Source organism: Emys orbicularis, chromosome 13 (genome assembly GCF_028017835.1).
Source record: "Emys orbicularis isolate rEmyOrb1 chromosome 13, rEmyOrb1.hap1, whole genome shotgun sequence".
Classification (NCBI taxonomy): domain Eukaryota; kingdom Metazoa; phylum Chordata; order Testudines; family Emydidae; genus Emys; species Emys orbicularis.
In genome coordinates this window covers 34197526-34224444 of record NC_088695.1, presented here as the reverse complement: position 1 = coordinate 34224444, position 26919 = coordinate 34197526, and the positions used below count along the sequence as shown (strand labels likewise).

The 26919-nt window shown below is 47.9% G+C and overlaps 1 protein-coding gene across 1 annotated transcript; it reads right to left on the bottom strand.

The window, feature by feature from the left end:
• Positions 1-1024: 1024 nt before the first annotated feature.
• On the bottom strand, positions 1025-26630 carry ST6GALNAC1 (ST6 N-acetylgalactosaminide alpha-2,6-sialyltransferase 1). Its single transcript, XM_065416177.1, has 9 exons — positions 26503-26630; positions 20542-21088; positions 11380-11548; positions 10461-10632; positions 9105-9240; positions 6290-6393; positions 5174-5263; positions 2477-2576; positions 1025-1195 (listed from the first exon to the last, which is right to left on the bottom strand). The coding sequence occupies exons 1-9, from the start codon at positions 26628-26630 to the stop codon at positions 1025-1027; spliced, it is 1617 nt and encodes a 538-aa protein (XP_065272249.1).
• Positions 26631-26919: the final 289 nt, after the last annotated feature.

The following is a 26919-nucleotide window of genomic DNA, read 5'->3' as shown; positions in this document are numbered from 1 at the left end:
GCCGGAAGGAGAGCGTCTCCTGCCAACATAGCGCTGTGCAAACAAGTGCTTTTGCCAGCAAAAGCAATGTCGCTCACCGGGGGGTGCCTTTTTCACAGCTCTGAGCAACAAAAGTTTTGTTGACATAAGTGCTAATGTAGATGTGGCCTAAATGTCTAGAGATAAGAGTATAATAGGACCTCATTCTCTAGCTTCTTCTGCCAGAGGGGCTCCCAGAGCTACTCTGCTAGGTCAGCCTTGTAAGTAGAGCTGGGCAAAATCTTTTGGCTGAAACTTTTCTACGTCTACACTTACCGGAGGGCCCGGCGGCAGGCAATCGATGTTCTGGGATCGATTTATCGCGTCTGGTTTAGACGCGATAAATCGATCCCGGAAGTGCTCGCCGTCGACGCCGGTACTCCAGCTCGGCAAGAGGAGTACGCGGCATCGACGGGGGAGCCTGCCTGCCGCGTCTGGACCTGCGGTAAGTTCGGACTAAGGTACTTCAAATTCGGCCTTCGTTAAAAACTGCAGATTTAGGTCAACCGAAACATTTCGCAAATTCATGTCAAATTCACCAGATTGTTTTGGTCTAAAATAGCAAAAAACAAACCAAAAGAAAATCCAAAAAACCAGAAACAGATTTTTTTCAGTTCAAAATGTTTCATTTAGAATTTGACTTCATTTGTTTGTCAATAAATGCCCATTTTACTGAGTATAAACCAAGGCACAGAGAAAATATGTGACTTACTCAAGATCATCTGGCAAGTCACTGGCTGCATGTGTGCTCTGAGCTGGGGAGGTCCATGCTGTTTGCTTAGTGCTTCCTTCCTGCCCTCTTGCTGAGGTGCATGGGGTGCATATTCCTGGAACCAATGCCCTGAGACAGAAGATTTCTGGTGCCAAAGAATTAACGTACCTTCATGAAAATAAGTAGAAGATGACTTGAAGTCAGGACGCACCCCTGCCTTTCAAGTTTCTTTCCCACATGACCCTTTTACCAGAGAGGGTCAAACTCTCCAGCCAGTGTCCCTTCGGCCCCAGGTCAGGATCGCTGGTAGAGTTTTATGACATTTGCATCATGGAGTTTTTTCCACACCCTTCGCTCCAGATCGAAGTCGTGATTGGTGTAGAAGATCAGACGTTTCCGCTCCTTGTCGTAATAGTGATCCGAGTACTTCTGGTAGCCATCTGTGATGAAGCCATAGGCACTCACCTGGAAAAACCAGAAGGGTCCAGTGGGTTAGAGGGCTTCAGAAATGGGGAAGTCAAGGGCTGGAGGGGTGGCAGGGAAAGAGAGCTGGGTGGGCATGGCTATCACAGAGGGGAGCTGCTTCCAAATGGAAAGGTGAGTCTGGGGTCCCTGCAGCTGGGGCAAGGGGCCTTTTGCCTCCCACATTGCTATATGTAGGATTCCAGCCAGACCAAGCTAGGAACTTTCACTCCAAAGAATGTCCTTCTGCTCTCACACCAACTCCTTGGAAGTCAGGGGAGTTACACTCCCAGCCACACAAGAGGAGGACCAGGTCAGGTCTTCTTAACCCGTAGGAAGAACAGGAGTACTTGTGGCACCTTAGAGACTAACAAATTTATTAGAGCATAAGCTTTCGTGGGCTACAACCCACTTCTTCGGATGCATATAGAGTGAAACATATATTGAGGAGATATATATACACACATACAGAGAGCATGAACAGGTGGGAGTTGTCTTACCAACTCTGAGAGGCCAATTAAGTAAGAGAAAAAAAACTTTTGAAGTGATAATCAAGATAGCCCAGTACAGACAGTACAGACTGCAATTAACCCGTAGGGGCGTTTTTGCCATTTGTCTTATCCCCAAGTCACTGGGACACTTAGACTGTCTGCCCCAGCTCAGTCTGCAATGTAGTTCCAACTGGCCAACACGGGTGCTGATGCATGACTTGTACCAGGCCTCTTCATCCCATTCCTTCCCCCCTCCTCCAGCATACCCAGAGGCTGAGTGCCCTTCCCATGGGTCTGCCAGGAATATGCTCTTCCTGAGACAATATAATCAGGAGACTTAGACCTGTCTGTCAAACCTAGGATTTTGCTCCTTGAAGATTTACGTTTCGCAAGAAGCACCTATCCCATACATTGTTATTATTAGGCCCCATTGTGAGTTTTCACTGAGTCCAAACTCCCATTGTTTATGGATACCCATAATACCCATTTTCCAGATGGGGAAATGGCAAAGTTAAGGGACCCTGATTTTCCTTAGTGCTGAGCACTCACAACTCCAAAGGAAGCCCACAGGAGCTGCAGGTGCTCAGTGCTTTTGAAAATCAGGCCCTAAATGACTCACCCAAGCCCAGAGAGGAATTCGGTGGCAGAGCTGGATTAGAATAGAGTTCCTGGCTACCAGCCCCGTGCTCAATCCCCCAAACATGCTCCCTCTCACCAGCTAGGGGCCACGGGACACTGCCTTTTGCCCATCCCAGGCAGTGTGGTGGGATCAGCAGCCCCATGGAGTCCTTACCCGGTCACAGAGATGGAGGGCAGTCAGCAGTAAGAAGGCCCCTGTGGTGGGTCTGTACAGTGCCCAGTAGGACTTATCCAGACTTTGGGATCTTAGAAACCTGCAACAGGACATAAGAAGGAGGAGCATGGTCTCCAGGTGTGATGGCTTGATTGTGGGGCAGCCTGTCCATCCCCATGTGTCTGATGCATGATGCACACATTCTGAAGGCTCGTGCTGCCCACAGTACGTTGGGCATTTCAACATTGAGATAAGGGTCAGCCAACCTTTGATTCGGGTTTGGTCCAGTGCTTAATTTGTGCCAGGGCTGAGCCTTGGCACCTCTAGGCTTGGCAGTTCATAGCTCCAGTACCTCTGGGGGCTTGGCAGTTCATAGCCCCGGCACCTCTGGGCTTGCCGCATCAGTTATGAAAGTAAAAAAATTGCTTGAGCCCCAGAACCTCTTTCATTACAAATTAAGCACTGATTTGGTCCAACCACAAAATCAGGCCAGACAGCTGGAAAGTTGGGGGGTCTCTATCACCCACATGCACCTCCACCCCTCTGAGATGCTACACTCCCAGATGCAGATTTGGTTTCCTAGGGCCCTGGGGCAGAGTAAGTGGGTGGCCCCCTCCACACCCCTTCCGCCTACAGTCCCGCCCCCATTCTGCCTGCAGCCCTGCCCATGGCCCCCACCCCTTTGTGCCTCTTCCCCCATGCCCGGTCCCTGTCCCACCCAGGGTCTTTCTGCCTCCCCCACTGTAGCCCCCAACCCGTTTGCTCCTTTTTGCCCCCACCTCCACTGTGGCCCCAAGACTAGAGAAGCTCTGTCCCTGTGCCACACCAGGGCCGCAGCAGGGAGAGTGAGAGGTCCTCCAGTCCCAGGGCCGCAGCGGGGATCCGGGTGCTGGGGCTTCCCCCGCCACTCCCCGTGCTTCTGCAGGGGACCAGGGTCGGGGCCCTGGGGCTTCTCCTGCCCCACCTGCTTGGCGCTTCTGCTGGAGTGCGGGTTGGACATGGGAACTTCCCCTGCCGCCCTGTGGCTTCTGCCAGGGACAAGGTCAGGGGCAGTGCTGGGTCTTCCCCTGCCGCCCCGCGGCTTCTGACAGGGATGGGGTCGGGGGGGGGGAGGAGCACTGTTCTTCCCCTGCTGTCCCACACCTTCTGCCAGGGATGGGGTTGGAGTGGGGTGTGCTGGGTCTTCCTGCATCCCATGGCTTCTGCTGGGGAGCAGGGTTGGGACGCGGGGGCTTCCCCACCCGTCCGGAGGCTGGATTTTTTCTGGGGGCCCCCAGTTGGCCAGTGCCCCTGAGCATGGGCCCTGTGACTAATCCGCCGCTGTACACTCCAACGTCTTGACTCATCCTGACCCTGGGCTCACTATGTGCTTCTATAGAGCTCAGAATTACTCCCCCAGGTGTCTAACAGGACTCACCCTCCTTCCCCTGCACAGAGGGGTGGGGTGTTTGTCCTGAAGCTTGGGTGAATGAATAGCTCCATGATGCATGGGGTCCCATCAGGAAGTACCACCTCTGAAAACAACATGGGACTGCCACTCATGGCTGATTGGCTGCCATAATGGTGCCCCATCCAGAAATACTGGTTTTGTAGGGCTGGTATCTAACGTTGGTCTCATCCATGACGGTGTGATGCGCACACGCATAGGGAGTCCCCTGGATAGCATTTACAGGGCATTGCACTGGTCAGGTATCCCATGATCCCATCCACTTGTAGGACGCAAAGAGCAGTTGTAGAAGAGGCTCAGAGAAGGGGAATGAAAGCTGTTGGGGGCCTGCGTGTTTTGTGTAATGATGCACTGATGAGAGACACAAGGTAGGACACAATAAAGCCCTTGCACTCATTAGCTGGGAAGGAGCAGAGTCAGAGGAGCTATGGCTGATGTCTGTAAAATAAAGGAGGGTCCATTTGGGCTGCAGTTTGCCTTCCCAGGATCTAAGCACAGGTGGGCCCTCAAAGGAATTGAAAGGCATCATGTTTTAAAGGGGGGGGGGGGGGCAAAGGAAGTAGTTTTTCCCTACACACGGAACCTGGTACAGGCGGACATTACCACGGCAAATCACTTTGTAGGTGTCTAAAAAAGATTAGACAATTATAAAAGAATAGCAGTGGGAATCACACTAGTTAGGGTAGTAATAAAAAACTATTCATCCTCATCCTTCAGGATGACCCTGCTGTCAGGGTCAGGAAGAAAGTTCATTTTAGGGGGTTTATGATTTCCACTGAAATATCTAGCACTGGCCCCTGACAAAGGCAGGACACTGGACAATTTGGCCCTTATCCTGCAACTTGACCTCAGAGGAACTCTGCGTGGGTGCAGGGGTTCCACCCACACTGATCCGTTGGCAGGATCGGGGCCTTAATTTGTTCTGATGGGGCAAATTCGATACTCTTTTCTCTTGTATGTTGAAAAACAAACTGCCCTGCAGTCATTCCCTCTCCACCTCTCAGCTTCTTATGGGTGAAATCCACCCCTTGGCAGAAGGCCAGCATGAGGGCTAGATGCCACTGAAGTTCTGCATAAGCATTGCTTGTGTTTGCTCTCTGCATGGGGGTGAATTTCACCCCCTGTATGATTGGGGTTGTGAGGAAGAGGGCGGGGATGAAAGAATGAAGACGACGGAATCCGGCAAGCGGCCTTTCAGAGACAGCCTGACAGATGGCGCTCGCCATGGCAAATAACCCCCTGCTACTGACCTGTTTTTCATGTATCTGAGGAAATCAGGGTGAATGACCAGATAATTGTCCAGACTGAAATCCTTACTGAATTTGTCCCGTGGTCTGGGCCTAGGGAAGGGAACGGAAATAGATTCAGGATAGGTGAGTGCTCGAACCACTCATTTCACTTTGTGAAAATAATCAGGCCCCATCATTCATGCTGCTAAGAGCTGAAACAGACGGAAATGATGCCAACTGATACTGGAGCATTTCCCAGAACAGCACAAAACTTCACCTTCTTGTAGCTTTATAATATAAGCAATTTGGGGCAGGGACCATCTTTTCATGGTATGTGTGTACAGGAATTAAAACAATGGGGCTCTGATCCCTCAGTGGGGGATAAAGGACTAAATAACAACAATAAAAATGTGCCCATAATGGGTTTTTTGTTTCAACGGCAGCTCTGAAAAGCTCAAAGAAAAAATTCAGATAGTGTCAAATTGAAAATGAACTTTTTTAGAATTTTCAATGCATCGAAAAGTTTATAAAAATACTAGTTTGGGGTTGAATAAAATGTTTAGTTCGACCCAAAAGGAAATGGTTCATGTTGATGTTGAGATATTTTTCCCCTTTACGTTCAAATAAATAAATGAATATGGTTAAAGGTTAATTCAAATCAAAAAGTCAAAACGTTTCATTTTGAAAACATCAAAAAACATGAAACAAAATGTTTCCATGTGTTCAGATTTTTCCTTTTTTGGTTTTTCCTCAACCAAAACAATTTGCCCAAATCTGCACAAACTTGGGAAATATTTTGGTTGGCCCAAATCTGCGGGGTTTTTGCTGGAAAAAAGTTTCAGTTGAAAAATGTCACCCAGCTCTAAACAGCACATTTCATTCAGGAGAATCACAAAGTATTTTACAAGCTACTGATGTACAGGCTGTAGCATTCAGACACCCATCACTGAAATGCAGCCACTTCTGGGGCAACACGCAACAGCCATTCCTGCAGCAATGCACAAAGGAGCAGATGGGAAGTCTGACTTCTCCAAATGAAATTACAAGGGGAATTTTTCACGTAGCTCTGCACAAAGGGAGGTGAGGCTGCAGCAAGCTTCAATGTTCAAAGACAGGGTCTATGGCAGTCTGTTTTACCCGTACTGGTCCAAAAATCCCTTCCTGACATTCTTGTTCAGCAGGAGAGCCTTCAGCCACTCAAAATCCCTCGTGCCCTCCAGGAAGTGAAGGTACTTGATCTCCTAGAAAACCCACCAAGGAAGAGTTAGTGGCCAACATCAGAGGGAGATGGGCATTAAAAATTAATAGCAAACAAAAGCCCGAATTCGCTGGATTTCTTGGGCACAGAGCCAAGGTCGGTTGTTGCATATTATATCCCCTGGAAACAAAACAGGGATGTAACTGAGCAGCAAATGGTTAGGTAGCTCGAGTGCATTTACTTGTAAAGAACAGCAAAAGACACACCCATTAGTTTCAGGGTGAAAATGATTGACACAGGTCTGAGCTCTGATAGCACAGTGATAAGCAAGACATAGGTTCATAGGTAGAGAGACAGGTGAGAGAGAGGGAAAAGACATTAGATCAGATCTATAACTACAGGCAGAGAATCATTAACTCAGTAAAAAGAACAGGAGTACTTATGGCACCTTAGAGACTAACAAATTTATTAGAGCATAAGCTTTCGTGGGCTACAACCCACTTCTTCGGATGCATGCATGCATCCAAAGAAGTGGGTTGTAGCCCACGAAAGCTTATGCTCTAATAAATTTGTTAGTCTCTAAGGTGCCATAAGTACTCCTGTTCTTTTTGCGGATACAGACTAACGGGGCTGCTACTCTGAAACCTGTCATTAACTCAGTAGTTCACACCCTTTTCAATACTGGAGGCTCCCACCGTCCCCAGATTTCCCCTCCCATTTAGCCACATAGATAGGGCAGGGTTGTCATGCTGACAACTGGCAGACATTTGTTGGATAAATAGTTTATTTGTTGAAGAATGAAGTCTGGGGCCATCCAAAATTATTCAAGAACTTGACCCAAATTCACAAATAGTTTTGGCCAAAAACAAACAAACAAAAAATTAGAAAAGTTTTAATCACCTTGTTTCAACATTTTCAAAATGAAACATTTCAAATTTTCATTTTAAAACAATGTTTCATTTAGAAATGTAGCTAGATTTATTATAAAGAACAAACACACACACACACACACCCAGTAAATACCACCCCAAGACAAAATGAACAAAAATTGTTTCAGGTCGACCAGAAACTAGTTTTTTGGGGGGATTTTTCAATTTGGCCCCAGAACTGAAAAATCAATTGTTTGCTCAGCTCTAGTCATGACCCCGATGTCTGTTCCCAACCCCCAGCTGACAACCTCTCAAATCAGTTAGATACAATTAGATTCGATTGAACTGAAAAGTGATCCGAGGCCAACTTCTACCCCACAGCTTCCACTGGATTTTCCCCAATAACCCAGCCATCGGAGCAGAATTCAGTGCACCAGAGTAACGTGATCTCACACCTCTACGGCAAATTTCATCTCGAAGGTGCCCATACCACTTTACAATGACTCAGCTATGAACACAGATCACGTCATCCACCTCTGGGATGAATTACAGTAGCTGGTTAGCAGCCTACAACAACACTGCATAGTGCTTTAGAACAAGACGTGAAGAACACTATTTCAAACGGAAACTGCAGGGGGGCGGATAGGTAGATGACACATAATCCGGCCATGACACTGGGATTAGTGCCTAGCTCTTGCCAAAATAAATGTAAAGGGATGTTTAATAACCATAAATGGTCAGGGCCTCAGTATGACGTCTCCTCCCAAAGGAGGAACATCCAGCATCGCACGGCACTCTACCACCAGGCCACGTCAGGGCTGACTGAGGGGAAAGAGCGACCCAACATAGCTTCTCTACAGCACTTGGGTGTTCCATGAAGCCTTTCCATCCAAGTATTGACCCAACCCATCTCTGCTTAGCTAGGGGAGCTGACAAAAATCACAGCACAAGGTGGCTGCAGGCCAAAAGCCTCTACCTTGGAGTGATATAGGGCAGAACGGAGTTGCATTAATGCCAACAGCTGGAACAGGTCATGGTTTTGAGTTGGATCCATGCCTTGCTACTGGCTGGGACGGAGGCCATGGAAGCGAGGAGCGTAGCAAGCCAGAAGTGCTTTACTTTATTGTGTTGGCTGGCTCAGAGCACTTCCACAGCACACTGCAAAACAATTCCTAGAGTGACACAGATTAGTGCAGTGCTCAGAACCAGGGCCGCCCAGAGGATTCAGGGGGCCTGGGGTCTTTGGCGGCGGGGACCCCCCGCCGCCGAATTGCCGCCAAAGACCCGGCACTTCGGTGGTAGGTCCCGGGGCGGAAGGAACCCCGCTGCCAAATTGCCGCCGAAGACCCGGAGCGGAAGAAGCTCCGGGGGCCTAGGCCCCGCAACAGTTTTCCGGGGCCCCCGGAGCGAGTGAAGGACCCCGCTCCAGGGCCCCCGAAAAACTCTCGTGGAGGCCCCTGCGGGGCCTGGGGCAAATTGCCCCACTTGCCCCCCCCTCCCCCCCCCCCCCCGGCGGCCCTGCTCAGAACCCTGGGCTACACCCCCAGCACTCCTAAGCCCAGCTCCTCCAAGGTGCCTCACTCAGTGGGAGTTAGGGGCCTAAATACCTTTGGGGATCTGGACCCTAGCATCTAAGTTGGGCCAGTGCAGCACCAGTTTGGCCACACCTACTTGGAATGACTCAAGTGTGCCTTGCCAGTGTGGATGCTTGACTGGGCTAACTTGGGCTCCCAGACCCAGGCGTTCAGACCTGGGCTAACTCTGCTGTGACCTGAGATGCCTCTGCCCTGCTGCCCTTCACATGGGTCAGGATCAGAAACGCAGGCCATAGGCAAAGCAGAACCTTGCCAAGGGCATGTGTACACACATCATCTGCCTGACTTACTTTTCCCATTGGGATCTTGCTGAATTTGCTCCCCAGCACCGCAATAGAGGCCACCAAGGAGAAGGCTGTGAATCCATAGAAGGACGTTTTTGTTCCCACGTCTTTTTCGTAACCTTTGATCACGGCACCACTCACCCTGGGCCAGAAAATCAAACAGAATTGCAAAGTCAGGAGCATATTGGTTTAATCACTGGGCTGGCATTCACAGCAGGGCTGGGGCAACTGGTTTGGCCAAAATAACCTTGAACCAAAACTAGCGTTGAACCTGAGCCTCCTAGGAACCGCCTCACACTCTGGGCTGGACAGCCACAGCGGGAAATGAATCCAGATGGAACCTTCCCTGAGGCTCAGAAACATGCTGTTCGCAGGGCCGTCCCTACCCATACGCAAAGTACGCAGCTGCGTAGGGCACCAGGAAATTTGGGGCACCACATTTCCTGGTGCCCTGCACAGCTGTGTGCTGCTGCAGCCCTTGCTCCGGCTCTTCCCCTAGGCCCCTGCCCCGCCCTGCCCCCACTCCACCCCTTCCCCAAAGCCCCCACCCCTGCTCCGCCCCAGCCCTGCCTCTTCCCACCCCTGCTCTGCCCCAGCCCCGCCCCCCCAGTCCCCTGAGGACTGCTGCCTGGGTCGGGCCTGCACTCACCGGCGGCGGTAAGTGCAGCGACCTGGCCCCAGCCCGCTCCGCTCCGCCGGCTCCCAGCTGCGCCGCTGGTGAGTGCTGGGGGGCGGTTCCCCCTGCCTCCCAAGGCTGGGAGCCAGGGGAGCACAGCGGGCTGGGGCCAGCGGCCAGCCCCCCCACGGAGGCCTGGGGCCCCACACAGCCCCCCCGCAGGGGGGTGCGTAGGGCACCAAAATAGCTAGGGACGGCCCTGCCTGTTCACACTTTGTTTTGGATTCCCATCCCCATTTTCACTTGCAATCTCCGCACCTCTGGATCCCAGTGTGGCACTAGAAGTGACAAAATACCACAGCCACAGCTATAGTTTTTTGTCCCAGCCAGACATAAGATGACCTGGGAATAGCATAAGAAAGCCCGTCCCTCTGAGATTTCCAGTCTGAACTGCAGACCAGGGTGGTTTAAATAAGGTTGAGCACATAGGTTATTTAGCCTTGGACTTCGCAGGCCAGTAGCAATGACTTGGAAACAGGGTTAAAACATAAAAAGAACGAGGAGTACTTGTGGCACCTTAGAGACTAACAAATTTATTTGAGCATAAGCTCATGGTTAAAACATGGCTCTGGAGTTTTTTGTGGGATCATCTCTGTAGAGGGAGTAGAAGGGTGTAGAGGGGAGTGGGGGGATAGAGAAAAGTGCATGATGGAGAAAGGAAAGTAACAGGAAGCTGCGCCTCTCACCGGAACACGTAGTCATGGGAGTCAATCTCCTGGCCCATTCCAGAGTTGTTTAATATCCCCCCATTCCCCACCACGGCACAGCTGATGCAGGTCGGCCTCTGCTTGCTGTTGTTGGCCAGGAGGACCTGCTGGTAGGGGTTGGGTGGCAGCATCGTTATGACCTCCTTCACCACTGAAACACAGACAGGTGGTTTCCATCAAGGAGGATGAGTGAATGGTGCATTTTTGGAGAGCTTTCGGGCTGGGAAGGGAACACAGGGAAAGTGCCATATGTGAACTAGCCTGTGGGCCATCTAGTTTGTTACCCTGTCTCTGACAGCAGCCACACGGGATGCGTCGGAGGCAATACCTTCACATCTTTGGAATGCAACAATACACCATGGAGGGAAATTCCTTCCTGATCCCAACTGGCAATCAGTTTATGGCCTGGAGCATGAGGGCTGACAGCCGACCTAACTGTTATCCTAACTAGTGTGGCTGCTGCTGCTGCCTTGCCTATTGGTATACTTGCCCATACCTTCTTGGATACTTAATACACTACTTGCTTCAAGAGTCCATCAAATAAAGGAGCCATCAAAAAAACACCATAGTCTTTGCAATGAAAAGAAACCATGGGCCCGATTCACCACTGCATTACTCTTGTTTGCCTTCAGTGAAACTTCAGTGGGGTTATATGGGAGTAATGCAGTGGTAAATTAGGGCCCATGCCTCAGGGTCAGCACAAAATTGGGAGCTGATGGAGGGACTGGCCTGCTCCGGGAACTGACAAAGAAGTGGAAGACACCTCCCTGAGGAACCATTGAGGGTGTGTCCCAGCTTGGGAGTTCTGTCCCGGCACTTTGAGTGGGGAGTGGGCACCCTGTGAGCATCAGGGAGGGAGCAGGCCCAGCCCAGCCCACCATCCCCTTGCTGGACTCACATGAGTAATTCAGCTCCATAAAGCCGAACGGTGGTTTGAAATGCTCCAGGCGTTCCCACTCGCTGTGGTTGAAGTGTCTCCTGTCTATGAAGAGCGTGATGTTGGGCAGGAAAAGGTCCCTCAGCCAGGCAGACTTGGCGGCTTTGGCCCTCACCGCATCGGGGCAGCGCTGGAAGCACAGAAGATAGGGTTGTAAGGAAGCAGACAAGGGTTACGTGATGGCCGCCATCTTGGCTGCCACACCAGGGACTGAGCCAGGGCCTTCACGCTGCAGCAGCTAAGTACCAAGCCCTCCCAGACGCAGGCTGTGCTAGAATACCCACCCAGGGGCACTTGCTCTTGCCTCAGAAAAATGCCATTATGGTTTTATGATGCAGAGGCTGACCAGGCCTTGCTGAATGCGCTTGCTGCCCCCTGCCCTGAACGAGGCCTCCATGGCCTTATGCTCCTCGACACAGAACTCATGCCATGCACAGCAGGACATCCCCTTGCACCAGCTCTCAATGTGCATATTTGCCCAGGCCCCAACCACGCCTCCTTTCCTTGGAGCCACACCCCCTTCAGCCTCCGGGTCAGTCACTGTGGTGCACATCCCCTTACGGCTGCTTCCACTGGGTTACATGCCTCCCTGCTTTCTGCATCTCCTCCCACAGTGCAGGCGGCGTGCTGCCAGCTCTGAATTAACCCATTTTAAAAATCAAAGGTAAAAGCATCACTCCCTTCAGTGTGCTTCTACTTGCAATGATCAGGCGTCGACTGTTTGCGTGCAGGAGCAACAGAAACCTGCATCTGATCAGTTCGATCCTCCACCTACAGGTACAGGCAGAGAGCAGCTCTGGCCTGGCTGATCTTGAGCACAAGCTAACTATATGGCTGTTTGCGGCACTGTTCTTTCAGAAGCCTGGAACTCGCAGGCCAGCCCTTTCTTATGTAACCCACACACCTCCTGAGTGTGGTGTTCGGTCCCCTCTAGTGGCACCGAGACCCTTTAGAGATTAATGAGTCTGCTCTACAGCCTTAGCTAAGGGCCATGTGGCTTTTAGCTCATGCAGTAGAGGCTCATGCATTTAGTTTCAGCAGTGCCCTGGTTCGATCCTGTCACACTATTATTATTATTGATTTGTGTTGTGATAGCACCTGGGAACCCCAGTCTTAGACCAGGACCCTATTGGGCTAGGCCTGGTACAAACCCAGAACTGAAAGACACGTCCTGCCCCAAAGAATTTACAATCCCGCTCTAGCTGTGCTACCAGAAATAGAAGTAACAATAGGACTCACTGCAGCAGGAGCTGGCTATGCCCAGCTCAATTACTCCTTTGCAGCAAGTTAGGGCCCTGAGCTTATCTGGGTTTAGGAGGCTGCCTTAGGCCAGCATTGTAGCAAATCTCACAAGCCGCATTAGCCCTTCAGGCTGCACTTTGGGCAGCTCAGCAAAGTGAGCGCTGATTGGCAGGAAGAAACTTCCCAAAATCTAGTTACTTCCTGCAGCAAGTTGGTTTTAAGCCCCAAGCTTCTGTCTGCGGCTCCAACTCCCTGAAGCTTTAAGGCCTAGTCAAGGATTATTGCAGTACAAAATGGGTTGATTTCTGAGCCTATAGCATTGACTGGAAGATTAACTAAACTCTGCACAAGGCCGTGCGCTAGTTAAAGGCGCCTTAATGAGTTGTAGGACAGCTGCACAAGCCCTGCCTGCATTCATACTCATCAGCACTTTTCAGATACGCAGGGAAATCATTGGTTTCAGAGTAGCAGCCGTGTTAGTCTGTATCCGCAAAAAGAACAGGGGTACTTGTGGCACCTTAGAGACTAACAAATGTATTTGAGCATAAGCTTTCATGGGCTAAAACCCACTTCATCGGATGCATGCTGTGGAAAATACAGTAGGAAGATATATATATATATACACAAAGAACATGAAACAATGGGTGTTACCATACATACTGTAACGAGAGTGATCAGTTAAGGTGAGCTATTACCAGCAGGAGAGAAAAAAAAATAAAAACTTTTTGTAGTGGTAATCAAAATGGCCCATTTCCAGCAGTTGACAAGAAGGTGTGAGGAACTGTGTGTGTGTGTGGGGGGGGAGATAAACATGGGGAAATGGTTTTACTTTGTGTAATGGCCCATCCACTCCCAGTCTTTATTCAAGCCTAATTTAATGATGTCAAGTTTGCAAATTAATTCCAATTCAGCAGTCTCTCGTTGGAGTCTGTTTTTGAAGTTTTTTTGTTGTAATATTGCGACTTTTAGGTCTGTAATCGAGTGACCAGGGAGATTGAAGTGTTCTCCGACTGGTTTTTGAATGTTATAATTCTTGATGTCTGATTTGTGTCCATTTATTCTTTTACGTAGAGACTGTCCGGTTTGGCCAATGTACCTGGTGGTTGAACTTTGTAACTTTGTCCTCAACCATAACTATTTCACATTTGGGGACAATGTATACCTTCAAATCAGCGGCACTACTATGGGTACCCACATGGCCCCACAGTATGCCAACATGTTTATGGCTGACTTAGAACAACGCTTCCTCAGCTCTCGTCCTCTAATGCCCCTACTCTACTTGTGCTACATTGATGAAATCTTCATCATCTGGACCCATGGAAAAGAAGCCCTTGAGGAATTCACCATGATTTCAACAATTTCCACCCCACCATCAACCTCAGCCTGGACCAGTCCACACAAGAGATCCCCTTCCTGGACACTACAGTGCTAATAAGCGATGGTCACATAAACACCACCCTGTACCGGAAACCTACTGACCGCTATACTTACCTACATGCCTCCAGCTTTCATCCAGACCACACCACACGATCCATTGTCTACAGCCAAGCTCTACGATACAATCACATTTGCTCCAATCCCTCAGACAGAGACAAACACCTACAAGATCTCTATCAAGCATTCTTACAACTACAATACCCACCTGCTGAAGTGAAGAAACAGATTGACAGAGCCAGAAGAGTACCCAGAAGTCACCTACTACAGGACAGGCCCAACAAAGAAAGTAACAGAACGCTACTAGCCGTCACCTTCAGCCCCCAACTAAAACCTCTCCAGCGCATCATCAAGAATCTACAACCTATCCTGAAGGATGATCCATCACTCTTACAGATCTTGGGAGACAGGCCAGTCCTTGCTTACAGACAACCCTCCAACCTAAAGCAAATACTCACCAGCAACCACACACCACACAACAAAACACTAACCCAGGAACCTATCCTTGCAACAAAGCCCGTTGCCAACTCTGTCCACATATCTATTCAGGGGACAACATCATAGGACCTAATCACATCAGCCACACTATCAGAGGCTCGTTCACCTGCACATCTACCAATGTGATATATGCCATCATGTGCCTGCAATGCCCCTCTGCCATGTATGTGAGCAATTAAGTTCTGCCTAGTGAAATTTTGTGTAGTTTTAGCTGAATAAGGTGTCCTTAACTTCCTGTCTTAAACTACCACCCAGTGTCACTTTGTGCTGGTCTGCCAGCCACTGCTCTCCACCCCAGAGATAGCTGCATTGGAGCAGTGGGCAACGTGATTTCTATGGGGACAAAGTTAATACATTCTTTCTATGGGGACAAAGTTAATACATTCATTTGGGGATCCATTTGTGACCCAAGAACCCCTTAATGGCAACTGGCAAGGCGGGTTACAGGAATATCCTGATTCTGGGTATGTACATTATGGGTCACCAAAGAATGTCATGGGAGTTCTTACTGGTCATTCATATCATTGTGAAATGTATGTACAGATACTATTGGAGTTATGTACATATACTGAAAATATGTTTTAAAGTCTGGATCAAGGCAGAGCTGACAAATAGGCTTTTTGTCAGACAAGGGATGTTTACTGACTGGGTGCGCTGTTGAAAAGTAAATTAAGTATTGTCTCATTCACAGTGGGTCTCCTGTCACCTGTCTATGCTGAATGCCGATGAAAGATTGTAAGAATTTCAGAAAGGAACTAACAGGTAGAAAAATACAGTGGGAGAAGAGAACCTTATATGGAGATACACTTCAAAGGTTTGCTGGACTATAGTTGGGGAACAAAAAAAGACACCCCAGCATCCTGCACCTAGGAAGTAAATGGGCAGTGCATTTGTTATACCAATAGAATAAAAACCAGCAGGATCTTATTAAGAGGGATAAGGCAAACCTGCCACATTTATTGTAAATATACTGATAAAGCAAAAGATAAAAGTAAACAACGTTGTTTGACTACTTATTTCTTATACACACACACACATATATATATATATAGAGAGAGAGGTTTATTCACACAATCATTCATTCAAGTTCTGTATAGGTGTTATAGTTACCAGCCTAGAAGTTGCTTATGCCAAGTTACTGGCCAGGTATCTTGGTCATGAGGATGGAGCCGAGTCTGTGTCAGGTGCACCTGATGCTCCTGGAGGTTGGCAGCAGAACCAGAGACTCAAAGTCATCAGTCTTTAGAGTCCATTCTTATAGGAATTAATTCCTATGTTAGTCTATGGGAGCTGTTTCATCCTGCTGTTGCTGACTCAATCAGCAGATGGCACACATTCCTGTCCAAAGTGGCACATTCCTGGTGGCTCCACACTGTCCAAAGTTTGTGTTTCTCATCCTTCCAGGTGATGGGTGGATCCCAGTTTACCCTCAGGGGGTTGTCTGGTGGTCCTACTCGACACATTCTTCGGCCGATGGATACTTCCTTTTTAGGCTGGCACCTCCCTAACCATCCATGTATATCAAGCATTCATCAGCATACATTCCATACCTTAACCATATTTTAATTTACTGTCTCCACCACTTTTAGGGTGTGTGCTAATTTATTTGAGACTTCTGGCCCTTTAATCACAGAGGGTGGGGGTCTGTCCTAGGAGCCTTTGAATGAAGTGAAAGTCACTTAACAGCTTATAAAAACAACAAGGAGTCTGGTGGCACCTTAAAGACTAACAGATGTATTTGGGCATAAGCTTTCGTGGGTAAAAACCTCACTTCTTCGGATGCATAGAGTGAAAGTTACAGATGCAGGCATTATATACTGACACATGGAGAGCAGGGAGTTACTTCGCAAGTGGAGAACCAGTGTTGACAGGGCCAATTCAATCAGGGTGGATGTAGTCCACTCCCAATAATAGATGAGGAGGTGTCAATTCCAGGAGAGGAAAAGCTGCTGGCCAACTACAATACCCACCCGGGGAAGTGAGGAAACAGATTGACAGAGCAAGATGAGTACCCAGAAATCACCTACTACAGGACAGGCCCAACAAGGACAATAACAGAACACCACTGGCCATCACATACAGCCCCCAACTAAAACCTCTCCAGCGCATTATCCACGATCTACAACCTATCCTGGAAAATGATCCCTCATTCTCACAGACCTTGGGAGGCAGGCCAGTCCTCGCTTACAGACAACCCCCCAACCTGAAGCAAATACTCACCAGCAACTACACACCACACCACAGAAACAGCAACCCAGGAACCAATCCCTGTAGCAAACCTCGTTGCCTACTCTGTCCCCATATCTACTCTGGCGACACCATCAGAGGACCCAACCACATCAGCCACACCATTAAGGGCTCATTCACCTGCACATCTACTAATGTTATATATGCCATCATGTGCCAGCAATGCCCCTCTGCCATGTACATTGGCCAAACCGGACAGTCCCGCCGCAAAAGAATAAATGGACACAAATCGGACATCAGGAATGGTAACATACATAAGCCAGTAAGTGAACACTTCAATCTCCCTGGTCATTCTATTACAGATTTAAAAGTCACTATCATTGAACAAAAAAACTTCAGAAACAGACTTCAAAGAGAAACAGCAGAACTAAAATTCATTTGCAAATTTAACACCATTAATCTGGGCTTGAATAGGGACTGGGAGTGGCTGGCTCATTACAGAAGCAGCTTTTCCTCTCCTGGAATTGACACCTCCTCATCTATTATTGGGAGTGGACTACATCCACCCTGATTGAATTGGCCCTGTCAACACTGGTTCTCCACTTGCGAAGTAACTCCCTGCTCTCCATGTGTCAGTATATAATGCCTGCATCTGTAACTTTCACTCTATGCATCCGAAGAAGTGAGGTTTTTACCCACGAAAGCTTATGCCCAAATAAATCTGTTAGTCTTTAAGGTGCCACCAGACTCCTTGTTGTTTTTGTAGATACAGACTAACACGGCTACTCCCTGATACTTAACAGCTTATAGTGTTTGTTTACATTGTATTAATTACTTTAAGAACAAAGTCAATTAACTTGTTTGTAAGTTTTACATAATAATAAAGTATCTTTCACAGGATAGATGTAATCAATGGTTTCTACAGACAGTAGCTTACAAGTTTTAACAGAAGACCCAAGAGATTTTTGTACTTGGTGAAACTGTTGGATTTTAAAGTGTGGGGGACAAATTATTGGGGGGTCACTGTCACTTGGGGGAATCACTGTTAGTACCTTCTTTTATATCCCTACACATTTACATTCATGAAAATGGGATCACAACCAGATTTGGTTGGAAACATAGCAGGAGACTTTGGGCGAGATAAGACTTCTTTAGACAGGAGATTAGCCTGTTAAGTTTAGTCTCTATGATTTTATGTGTAACCTTTTGTTTCTCTCACCCTTACTCCTAGGTGCCGACTTTCTTAAACACACCCCTGACCGACAAAAGTTTTACCGACAAAAGTGCAGTGTAGACATGGCTGTGTCGACACTGCCACTTTCAGCGCAAAAAGTTTAGTCATTTGGGGGGGTGTTTTTTCACACCCCTGACCGACAATAGTTTTACTGATGAAAAGCGCCGGTGTGGACAGCACTGTGTTGGCGTGAGACACTCTCCCGCTGACAAAGCTACCGCCCCTCATTGGGGGTGGCTTTATTTTGTCGGCAGGAGAGCGCTCTCCATCCTGCCGACAAAGAGCGGCTACACTGCATACCTTACAGCAGCACGGCTGTAAGGTGCACAGTGTCGACATAGCCTGAGTTAACACTGACATAATAACTGAGGGTACGTCTACACTACCCGCCGGATCGGTGGGTAGTGATCGATCTCCGAACACGCTCCCCATCGACTCCGGAACTCCACCGCTGCGAGAGGCGGAAGCGGAGTCGGCGGGGGAGCGGCAGCCGTCGATCCTGCGCCGCAAGGATGCGAAGTAAGTCAATCTAAGATATGTTGACTTCAGCTATGCTGTTCTCGTAGCTGAAGTTATGTATCTTAGATCGATCACCCCCCCCCAGTGTAGACCAGGCCTTAGCTTCACATTTAGCACCCCTTCAAGATGAATTGGAAGAGTTCTCACATCCTCGGGTGGTGCTGTTTCTTTCTTTGTGACTCAATACACAGACATCTTATTTGTATTGTGATGGCTATCACCACTTCATTGCTAGAAGGGACTGAACTGAAACGGGATCATATAATAGTATCCAGAGCAATTACGAATCACTTTGCTCTTTAAACCACAAGGTAAATATGTACGTGCTAAAACCCAGCCATTCTCTTACCTCTCCTGTTTGGCACGGTCACTGACTTCACTGCAAGAAAAAGTACAGATGGATACAACACATGGTTCCAATAGGGGTGTCCAACTGAACAAAACATAGTTCCAGGTGGCACAAAAACTGAAATTTCTGTTTTCTCTCCAAAACAAAATTCAGCCCAAAATGATTTTTTTTTTTTCCCAGTTTTTCATTTAGTTAGGGTTTGGGTTGTTCTTTTTACCTCCTTTCAAAGATTTTAAAACAAAACTCCCTAAATTTCAAAACAAAAACCATTTTGACTTTTTTTTTTTTAATTCGTTTCATTATTTATTTAGATGAAACTGGTTGCTGCATTCCACCGGACTTGGGGAATGGTTTCAGTCACCCTGAAATTGCATTTTTTGGCGGGAGGGGGGAAATGAACTCAGCTTTACATGACATCCCATCCCACTCTTGTGGTCATTAATATTTCCATTCTTCTCACCACAGTCATCAATAGTTCCAAGTGTGGATGATAAAAGTTAATCTCCGCCTTCTCCAAAGTAATTATGGCCCTGGGGAGGGAGACATCTGATGAGATACCAGAGAGTGACGGTCACGGCTCCTTTAAGTGCTTTCTCTGCCAGGGCACTGAGCTTGGCGAGGATTGGCAGGGGAAAGGTTCTGAATTCAACTCCCTCATGGTTCACCCTGTGGGAGTTCTCTACATATTTGTTATGAGCTGGCAGGACCTGAGAGATGCAGAAAACATGAGTGTGACCGGGGAAGGGAGCGGGTGGAGAAGCAGAAGTTAAAGGAAAAAGTCTTTGATGTTGCCAGTCTGGATATGGGAGAAACACCTAGCTGCCTTCACGTTCTGTAGATTCCAGAATAAGCCCTGAAAACTTGGCATTTGGGTTTATGTTTCTCATGGGCTTTATTGGTTTGCCTCAGGAAGCCATTTATGGGCTGACATTACAAGATCTGATCTTCTCATGATCTTTCCACACACCAAGAACTGAAATGTGGCAAGAAGACCAGGTGAGCCCAATAATTACTCGCTGGGAAAAAAAACTATACACAAATACAAATAGGCTCTGAGTCTACCTGATCCCATATTCCTTCTAAAAATGCAAATATTCCCTTTCATTCCCTGCTGGGAGACCTACCCGATGCTCCTTTATGATTTGGACTATGCCTCCAGACACAAAGATGCCAATATTTCAAGCTTATTAATGGGTGGTCAAACAGGGATCCACCAGGCAGTACACTGGGGCAGAGGATTTATTTCTGGTGGGATAGAAGAGGGAGGGGGGAAGGATTTTTTTTTTTTTTTTTTTTGCAGAAAAATAAGGACTGTCCCTCCTAAATATGTACAATTGGCCTGTGTCAGAGGCTAATCCCAGGGTTGGGCTGGGCGAGGTGTATTAAGGTGAACTCTGCTTTCTCTCAGTAGTTATATATTAAACTCTATTGTTTTGAATGAAAGGCCAAATTCTGCCCTGCCTTACAATCCACACATGCCTCCTTCATTTGAGCTCAGGGCACCTCCTGTGCATGCAGTTACCTGTCCATGCCAGAGGCTAATCAAGAAATCCATGAAAATATGTGACTTGGAAAAACTAATGTGGAGGCTAACAAGGAGGTAGATTTATAGGAGACCGTCCAGCTGTATACATGGCCAGAACACATAGTAATCACTTACTGACTGAGAGGATGAACTGTCCAAGAGATAGCGGTCCTCAAAATCCCACTGAGGCTCGGACTTGAAGTCGGCAACCCTCAGCTTTCTCTTTTCTGTCACTGGAGGAGCCTGAGTCGTGACATTCTGCATTGTGGGAGCGGCCACATTCCGCACCGGGAGGCTGGGATGAACCTTGCCTTTTGTAGAGGGTCTCAGAGCACCAGGCTTAGTTGACACAGGGGCCTTTTTTGGTTTTGGTTTTGGTTTTGCTTGGTCTTGGTATATGGTCTTTGCATTGGCTTCCTTCCCCTTGGGTGCTGGTGAGGCACTCTTAGCCTGGGCTTGCATCTTGTTGGATGCTGATATTACATTCTTATCCTCTGCTTGCTCCTCCATGGCCTCTCCTTCATCTGCTGCCATTCTCTTAACCATATCTTGCTCCAGCCAATTGCTGTCTGTGTCCAGTATTACATTTAGCTGGCTCAAGGAATCCCCTTCAACGGGCACAGTGTGGAGCTTGTTCTGTTGGATGTCCATTTCTTTGGTATCTTGCAAATAAATGACTGGCCTAAATGTAATCAAAAGAAAGGCAAATACACCACATGTACTTCAGCCGAATGACACCCCCTCCATCCCCTTTACCACATTAATGGCTCTTACCCTCCAAATGTTTTATGACACTACTGAGTACAGCAGTTACCCTCTCTAGGGCTCCACTTTTGTAACCTTCACTGAGTTTCTGCAGGGAATTGTCATTATGCGTTGCTCAAAGGAGACCTGCCTGAATTTGTTTATGATTTAGCCATAAAATGGTTATTCAGCACCTTGGACGCATCAGACATGAATCATGGGATTTGCCCCCCTCCACCCATGTAATAAATCAGACGTAATTCAGACTATTATACAGATGGTTTTTGAAATATTCATGACCAGCGGTAGCTGGTAATCAATGTAGGGGCAGGGAGGAACCTATTTGCAGCTAGGTACAATCCATGGCAATCATCCCAGGACACTGACGCATCCCACATGAAAGAGGCAGGACTATGGTGTAGTAAACAGAGCAGAACCTTTATTCAGGATACTGGACAAACACTCTACCTGTAGCCCCCTTGCTCTCCAGCTTGCATTCTCGCTGAGTAATGTTGATGCACTTCACAGTTCCCAGCCAGAATGGGTCTGACTCCTGGTCCAGATTTGGCATTCATGGACTATACTGCGGGCATCGCTGCTTTTCAACACTTAGAATAACAAGCATGATGTTGGGAAGAGTCATCTGATGTCTAGAAAAACTTCTGTGCAGGCTGCAGGGATACCAGCTACATACTGCTTAACCTAACAAGGTGCAAATGGGGGAAACTAGGGCACAATTCTGAGATGCTGGGTGTCCCCTACTCATACTGAAGTCAATAGAAGGGGATTGTGCTCAACACCTGGCAGGATCAAGCCCCATGTGGGACCCAGAGCCAAAATCAGGGACACTAGGAAGTGATTAGAGCAAGGTAAGGTCGGAATGAGGTAGGATTTGTTCCTGTAGTGGAAATGGCACTTTCTATGCAGTCTGCATTTCCAAAGTATGGAACGTACAGCAGTCCGAGTCAGAGGACACTGACTGCCCCTTCCTTGCAGCGACTAGTGACCTCTACTGAGCTGGTGCAGAGCACTGATAAATGCTTGTTTTAAGGAGAATCATCAGTAGAGCCCTGCATGGTTCCAAAATTTATATTCGCATGCGATCCACAAACAAGGTACTTGGAAGCGGATATCCACAGATATAAAGCTGATATCCGCAGATTTGCAGGGCTCTAACGATCAGTCCCAATGTGACCAGGTACATCCCAGCCTTCCAGTGAGCTCAATGGAGCATTCGTGGGCAACAACAGCACAGCAGAAGGCCAATAAAAGGGGTAAAGACACAGCACCAAATCCTGCCCTTTGGGGATTACATGTGAAAATCCATCGTGCATGTGTACTGTAAATGCTGCGCTAGCCCAGGGCAGGGAGTGGCAGCAGCTGGATGGGCCTGGCATACAAGGGGCCTAAAACCATCTGCAAGCAATGGGGCAAAGCAGCCTGAAAGTCACAAAGCTTCATCTTTCACATAAATGGGCTTCAGGGCTGCTGGCTCAATAGAATAGTTCTGCCTCTTCCCACAGTTCCAGTTTCACTCCAGGCTGACTGTCACAGCTGGCTCGTGGGCAGCCAGACCTAGTGGTCAGAGCCAGGATCTACAGTCACGAGACAGGAGTCAACAGTTGGTCAGGTCAGGATACTGAGATATCAGAAGCAGGAGACACAGTTGAGAGCAGAACCATGAATCGGTAACCAGAGTCAGGGCGGGTCAGGATACCAGGGGGTCAGAGGCAGGAGGCAAACTGTGATCGGAACCACAAGTCGGACACCAGGAGTCAAGCCGTGTCAGAATGCCACGAAGCCAGGCCAGGGAAGCAGAAGCGAGAGGCACCCATTCCAGAACAGGGTGACTCTCAGCTGCATGGACAACTTCCTGTTCCTGTGCTGGACAAACACTCTACCTGTAGCCCCCTGTGGACCAATCAGGACCTCCATCATTCTGCCAATCAAGTTCCAGGACTGGAGTCCTCTGTCAGGGTTCAGCTTTTGCCCTAGCCCCTGTTAGCTAGTCCCTGGGTGGCAGGTTGGAACTTACTAGCTCCTAAGAGTCCTGTGGCGCAGTGTTCAAGACCTACAGTTCCTGATGCTGATTAACGAAGGGCATAAAGTCCTACTGACGAGGCAGCTGAGCTGGTTGATGTAAAGTTAGCAGGCCATGTTTTCAGCTTGTGTGAATTGGCAAAGCTCCACTGACTTCATGGGGGAAGCCCAATGTACCTTGGAGATGTAACGCCTCCTGTGCAGAGGAGCTTGCCTACCCACCGTGCAGAGGAGCTTGCCTACTCCACCCTCCTGTAGGAAGGCAGCCAGAGTGCAGGGTGTGCTCATTTGTCATTACCAGTACACACTGGAACTGCAGTATGCAATAAAAAAACCACAGCCGTTAGCTACAGACACCACACATTACAGTACCCTGCAACAGGGCAAATGGCTGGCATCCTGAGAGGAAGGCAAAGATGGACTCTAACAAGGTCACCTTGTCACAACCTGCATGTGGGCAGAGGTGCTGGAACAATTTGTATAGTGGGGTGCTGTAAATCCTGTCTATGATGGAAACCACTTCAAGTTGGGGGTGCTTTTGTGTTTTTGAAGAAAAATGATCAAAATGAAAATTTGTGGGTTTTAAAAAATTCTTAACAATTGTTGTTGTTATTTTTGGAGGGTTCCCTCACTGTTACAGTGTTACTTTCTCACATATTTTTAGTCCCCACCCCCTTTTAAGTGGAAAAAAAAGGGAGGGTCCCCCCCACACACACACTTTCTCTAAAACCCCCTCCTCCCTGGAGATCCTTAAAAACCCTTGAAAAGCCAAAACATTTTTGTTGTTGTTGGACAAATGAAAAGTAAACATGAAAACCAACAAACGAAACAAAAACTACATTCTGTTTTTTGACCATCCCAGACTTTTGCAACATGTTTGCAAAGTGCTTTGCGCTCCTGAAATGGAAGATAAAATGGGGCTAATCCTGCCCCCCACCCCCACCCACACCCAACCCCAACCCCAAATGCAGGACTACCAGGCTCAGAAAGCTAAGTTACCATGGTAGTGGTCCATGTGGGGTGTCGTGTCATGGAGAGGCTATGCAGGAAGCCTCCACAACATCTGTGCAGGGCACTGATCCATTGATCTCTGCACTGTTGCAGGACGGGGGATTTGACTACGGACATGGGATTTGCAAACTATACACTGACACTTGCTTTTAAAAATATATTGGTTTTAAGGAAACATTGTTCCATGCGGCTCTACTGTATACAGGTAATAACTACCTGGGTCGTATGTCACATACTAGTGCAGAGTGCTTCTGTCTTTTGGCTCATCAATCCAATGGCTTCACACACGCGTCATTTGACATGCAACAGGCAAAGGGACACATCAACAAGTCCCCGGGAATTTTAGAGCGGTTACATTTTTTAGAGCTGTTACATTTTGAAATACACGGTATAAAATGCCAACATTTTCAGAAATAGCCTCCAATACAGTGTGAGCGTAATTACATCTGTTTGGAAGCCCCACTGCCTGATTTACAGATACAACCAGGTAATTAGGTCTTTAAATGGATACAGCTGGAAGTGCCATTATTTCCACCTGCAGTAATGGAGGCTGGGGTGATCCCCAGCCAAAAAAACAGAGCCAAAATGTTTAGGTTTTTCTTGAGAAAATTCACTGTTGTCTGCATGCTTTCGAAAGGACAGACAGGCCTTGTCCCCATAGGAAAGTTCTTTGGTATAAACTAAGTTGTGAACTGAAATCGATATAATTTTACCAGTATAACCCCCATGAGGATACAGTTGTTCCAACATAAACCATCTGTTTGATAGGGGAGTTGGAGAAGGCTGAGGGTTTGCTTCCCATAAGGATGCAGGGGTGGAAAGGAGTTTCAGGCAGTGGCTGTGGGGTTGAGTTCCTGTTGGGATGATTATTTTAATGCTGCTAAGATTTCATTGGGCAGCTGGAGCCCTTGGACAGGTGTCTTTTTATCATCTGAAATCTAAAGAAAATAAACTAAACCAACCCCCCGCACACACTTTTATTTATGTTGCTTATGGGGTTTAAGCTAAACCAGGGGTCGGCAACCTCTGGCACACGGCTCGCCAGAGTAAGCACCGTGGCGGGCTGGGCCAGTTTGTTTACCTGCCACGTCGGCAGGTTCGGCCGATCGCGGCTCCCACTGGCCGTGGTTCGCCGTCCCAGGCCAATGGGGGCGGTGGGAAGCCGCGGCCAGCACATACCTCGCCCGCACCGCTTCCCGCAGCCCCCATTGGCCTGGGACGGCGAATCGCGGCCAGTGGGAGCCGCGATCGGCCGAACCTGCTGACGTGGCAGGTAAACAAACTGGCCCGGCCCGCCAGGGTGCTTACCCTGGTGAGCTGCGCGCCAGAGGTTGCCGACCCCTGAGCTAAACCAAAAAAAGCCACACCTACTCTGGAATAAGAGTGTCCACATGGAGGTCAGTTTAAATTCACACCTTAGGTTATACTGAACAAACTTCCTGGCCCCAGTCATTGAACTCAACCCAATACCTCTTCACTTCCTCAGTGAGGACAGATCTTGGTGGGTTAAACTGCATGGAACAGTTCCTTTGGGAAGGATCCCACGACTGTACTGCTGGGTTGCTTTCTATAATGTTATTATCTGCATTATATGAGTGCCCTGATTCCGAGTCTGACTTTCCTTTGTTTATTTGTGAGAGATTACCAGGATAATTTTGGCTCAAACTCCAAATCAACTCAGATTGCCGAGCAAGCGTTATGATTCAGCTGCCTCACACCTAAAGGGGCTCTTTGCATCTCATTCTGCACAGAGGTAGGTTTCTTTCCCTGGGTCCCTAAAATAATTGAATTTGGAGAGTGGCAGAGTTGGCTTGGATGGTACTTTAGCCCTTGAAATGTAGTCTGAGTGCTTATTTAGGTTAAGGAAATTTGCACTACCTGTATATTGATTCCCTACTTTGCACTAGTGCAAAGTGTTTGCATTAAGGGTTTGCTTTGATGCAAATTTCCCTAGATTAGACAAGTCCTGAATTAGAGGTCTTAGAAAACTTTAAATATATTTTATGCATAAATAACAATTGTATTAATGGAATATCTGCAGTATTGTTTATATAAATAATGTTTAATTTAATATTTAGTCAAGAGACGTGATGATATACATAATGTACCATCTTTCTTGTACCGATATTACCCAGATCTTGCTTCTTGCTTTCTAGCGCAAGGTTTTGGGTGTGGGTACACATACACACACATACACACATACACACACCAGTATATAAAAAGTTTCACACTTAGAGCTAGAGAGATTAGAGAGAGTACACTACATGGATAGTTTGTTTTAGAAGGAGCTGGATCTCTTACCTGTGAAGACATTTTTCTGCAAAGCCAAAGAAGGAGCTAAAAGAGACACCGAGGAACAGAAGGGCTGTCACAAAAATGGGCCAGAAGATCAACCGGGGCACCTTAGCAAACCTCCGGAGAGACCGCATGGCCTCACTTTAGCCAGGACTGGAGCTGTTCTCCTTCCCTGCTACAGGTGTATTGCACAATGAACAAACTGGCTGTGTCACTCCTCAGATATCCCTGGCCAGTAGGTGCACACCCTCTGTCCCAAGACTCAGGGATAGTAATAAATTCTGTATGCTGAGCTTTCTCTGCCAAAACAAAGGTTGGGTGTTGGTTTTTTGTTTTTTCTCCATGCCAATATTGCAGCAGCTTTGTGAGGATTCTGTGGGCTTGGCAAGTCCGTGGACAAACACCTATTGTTTAAACTTGCTT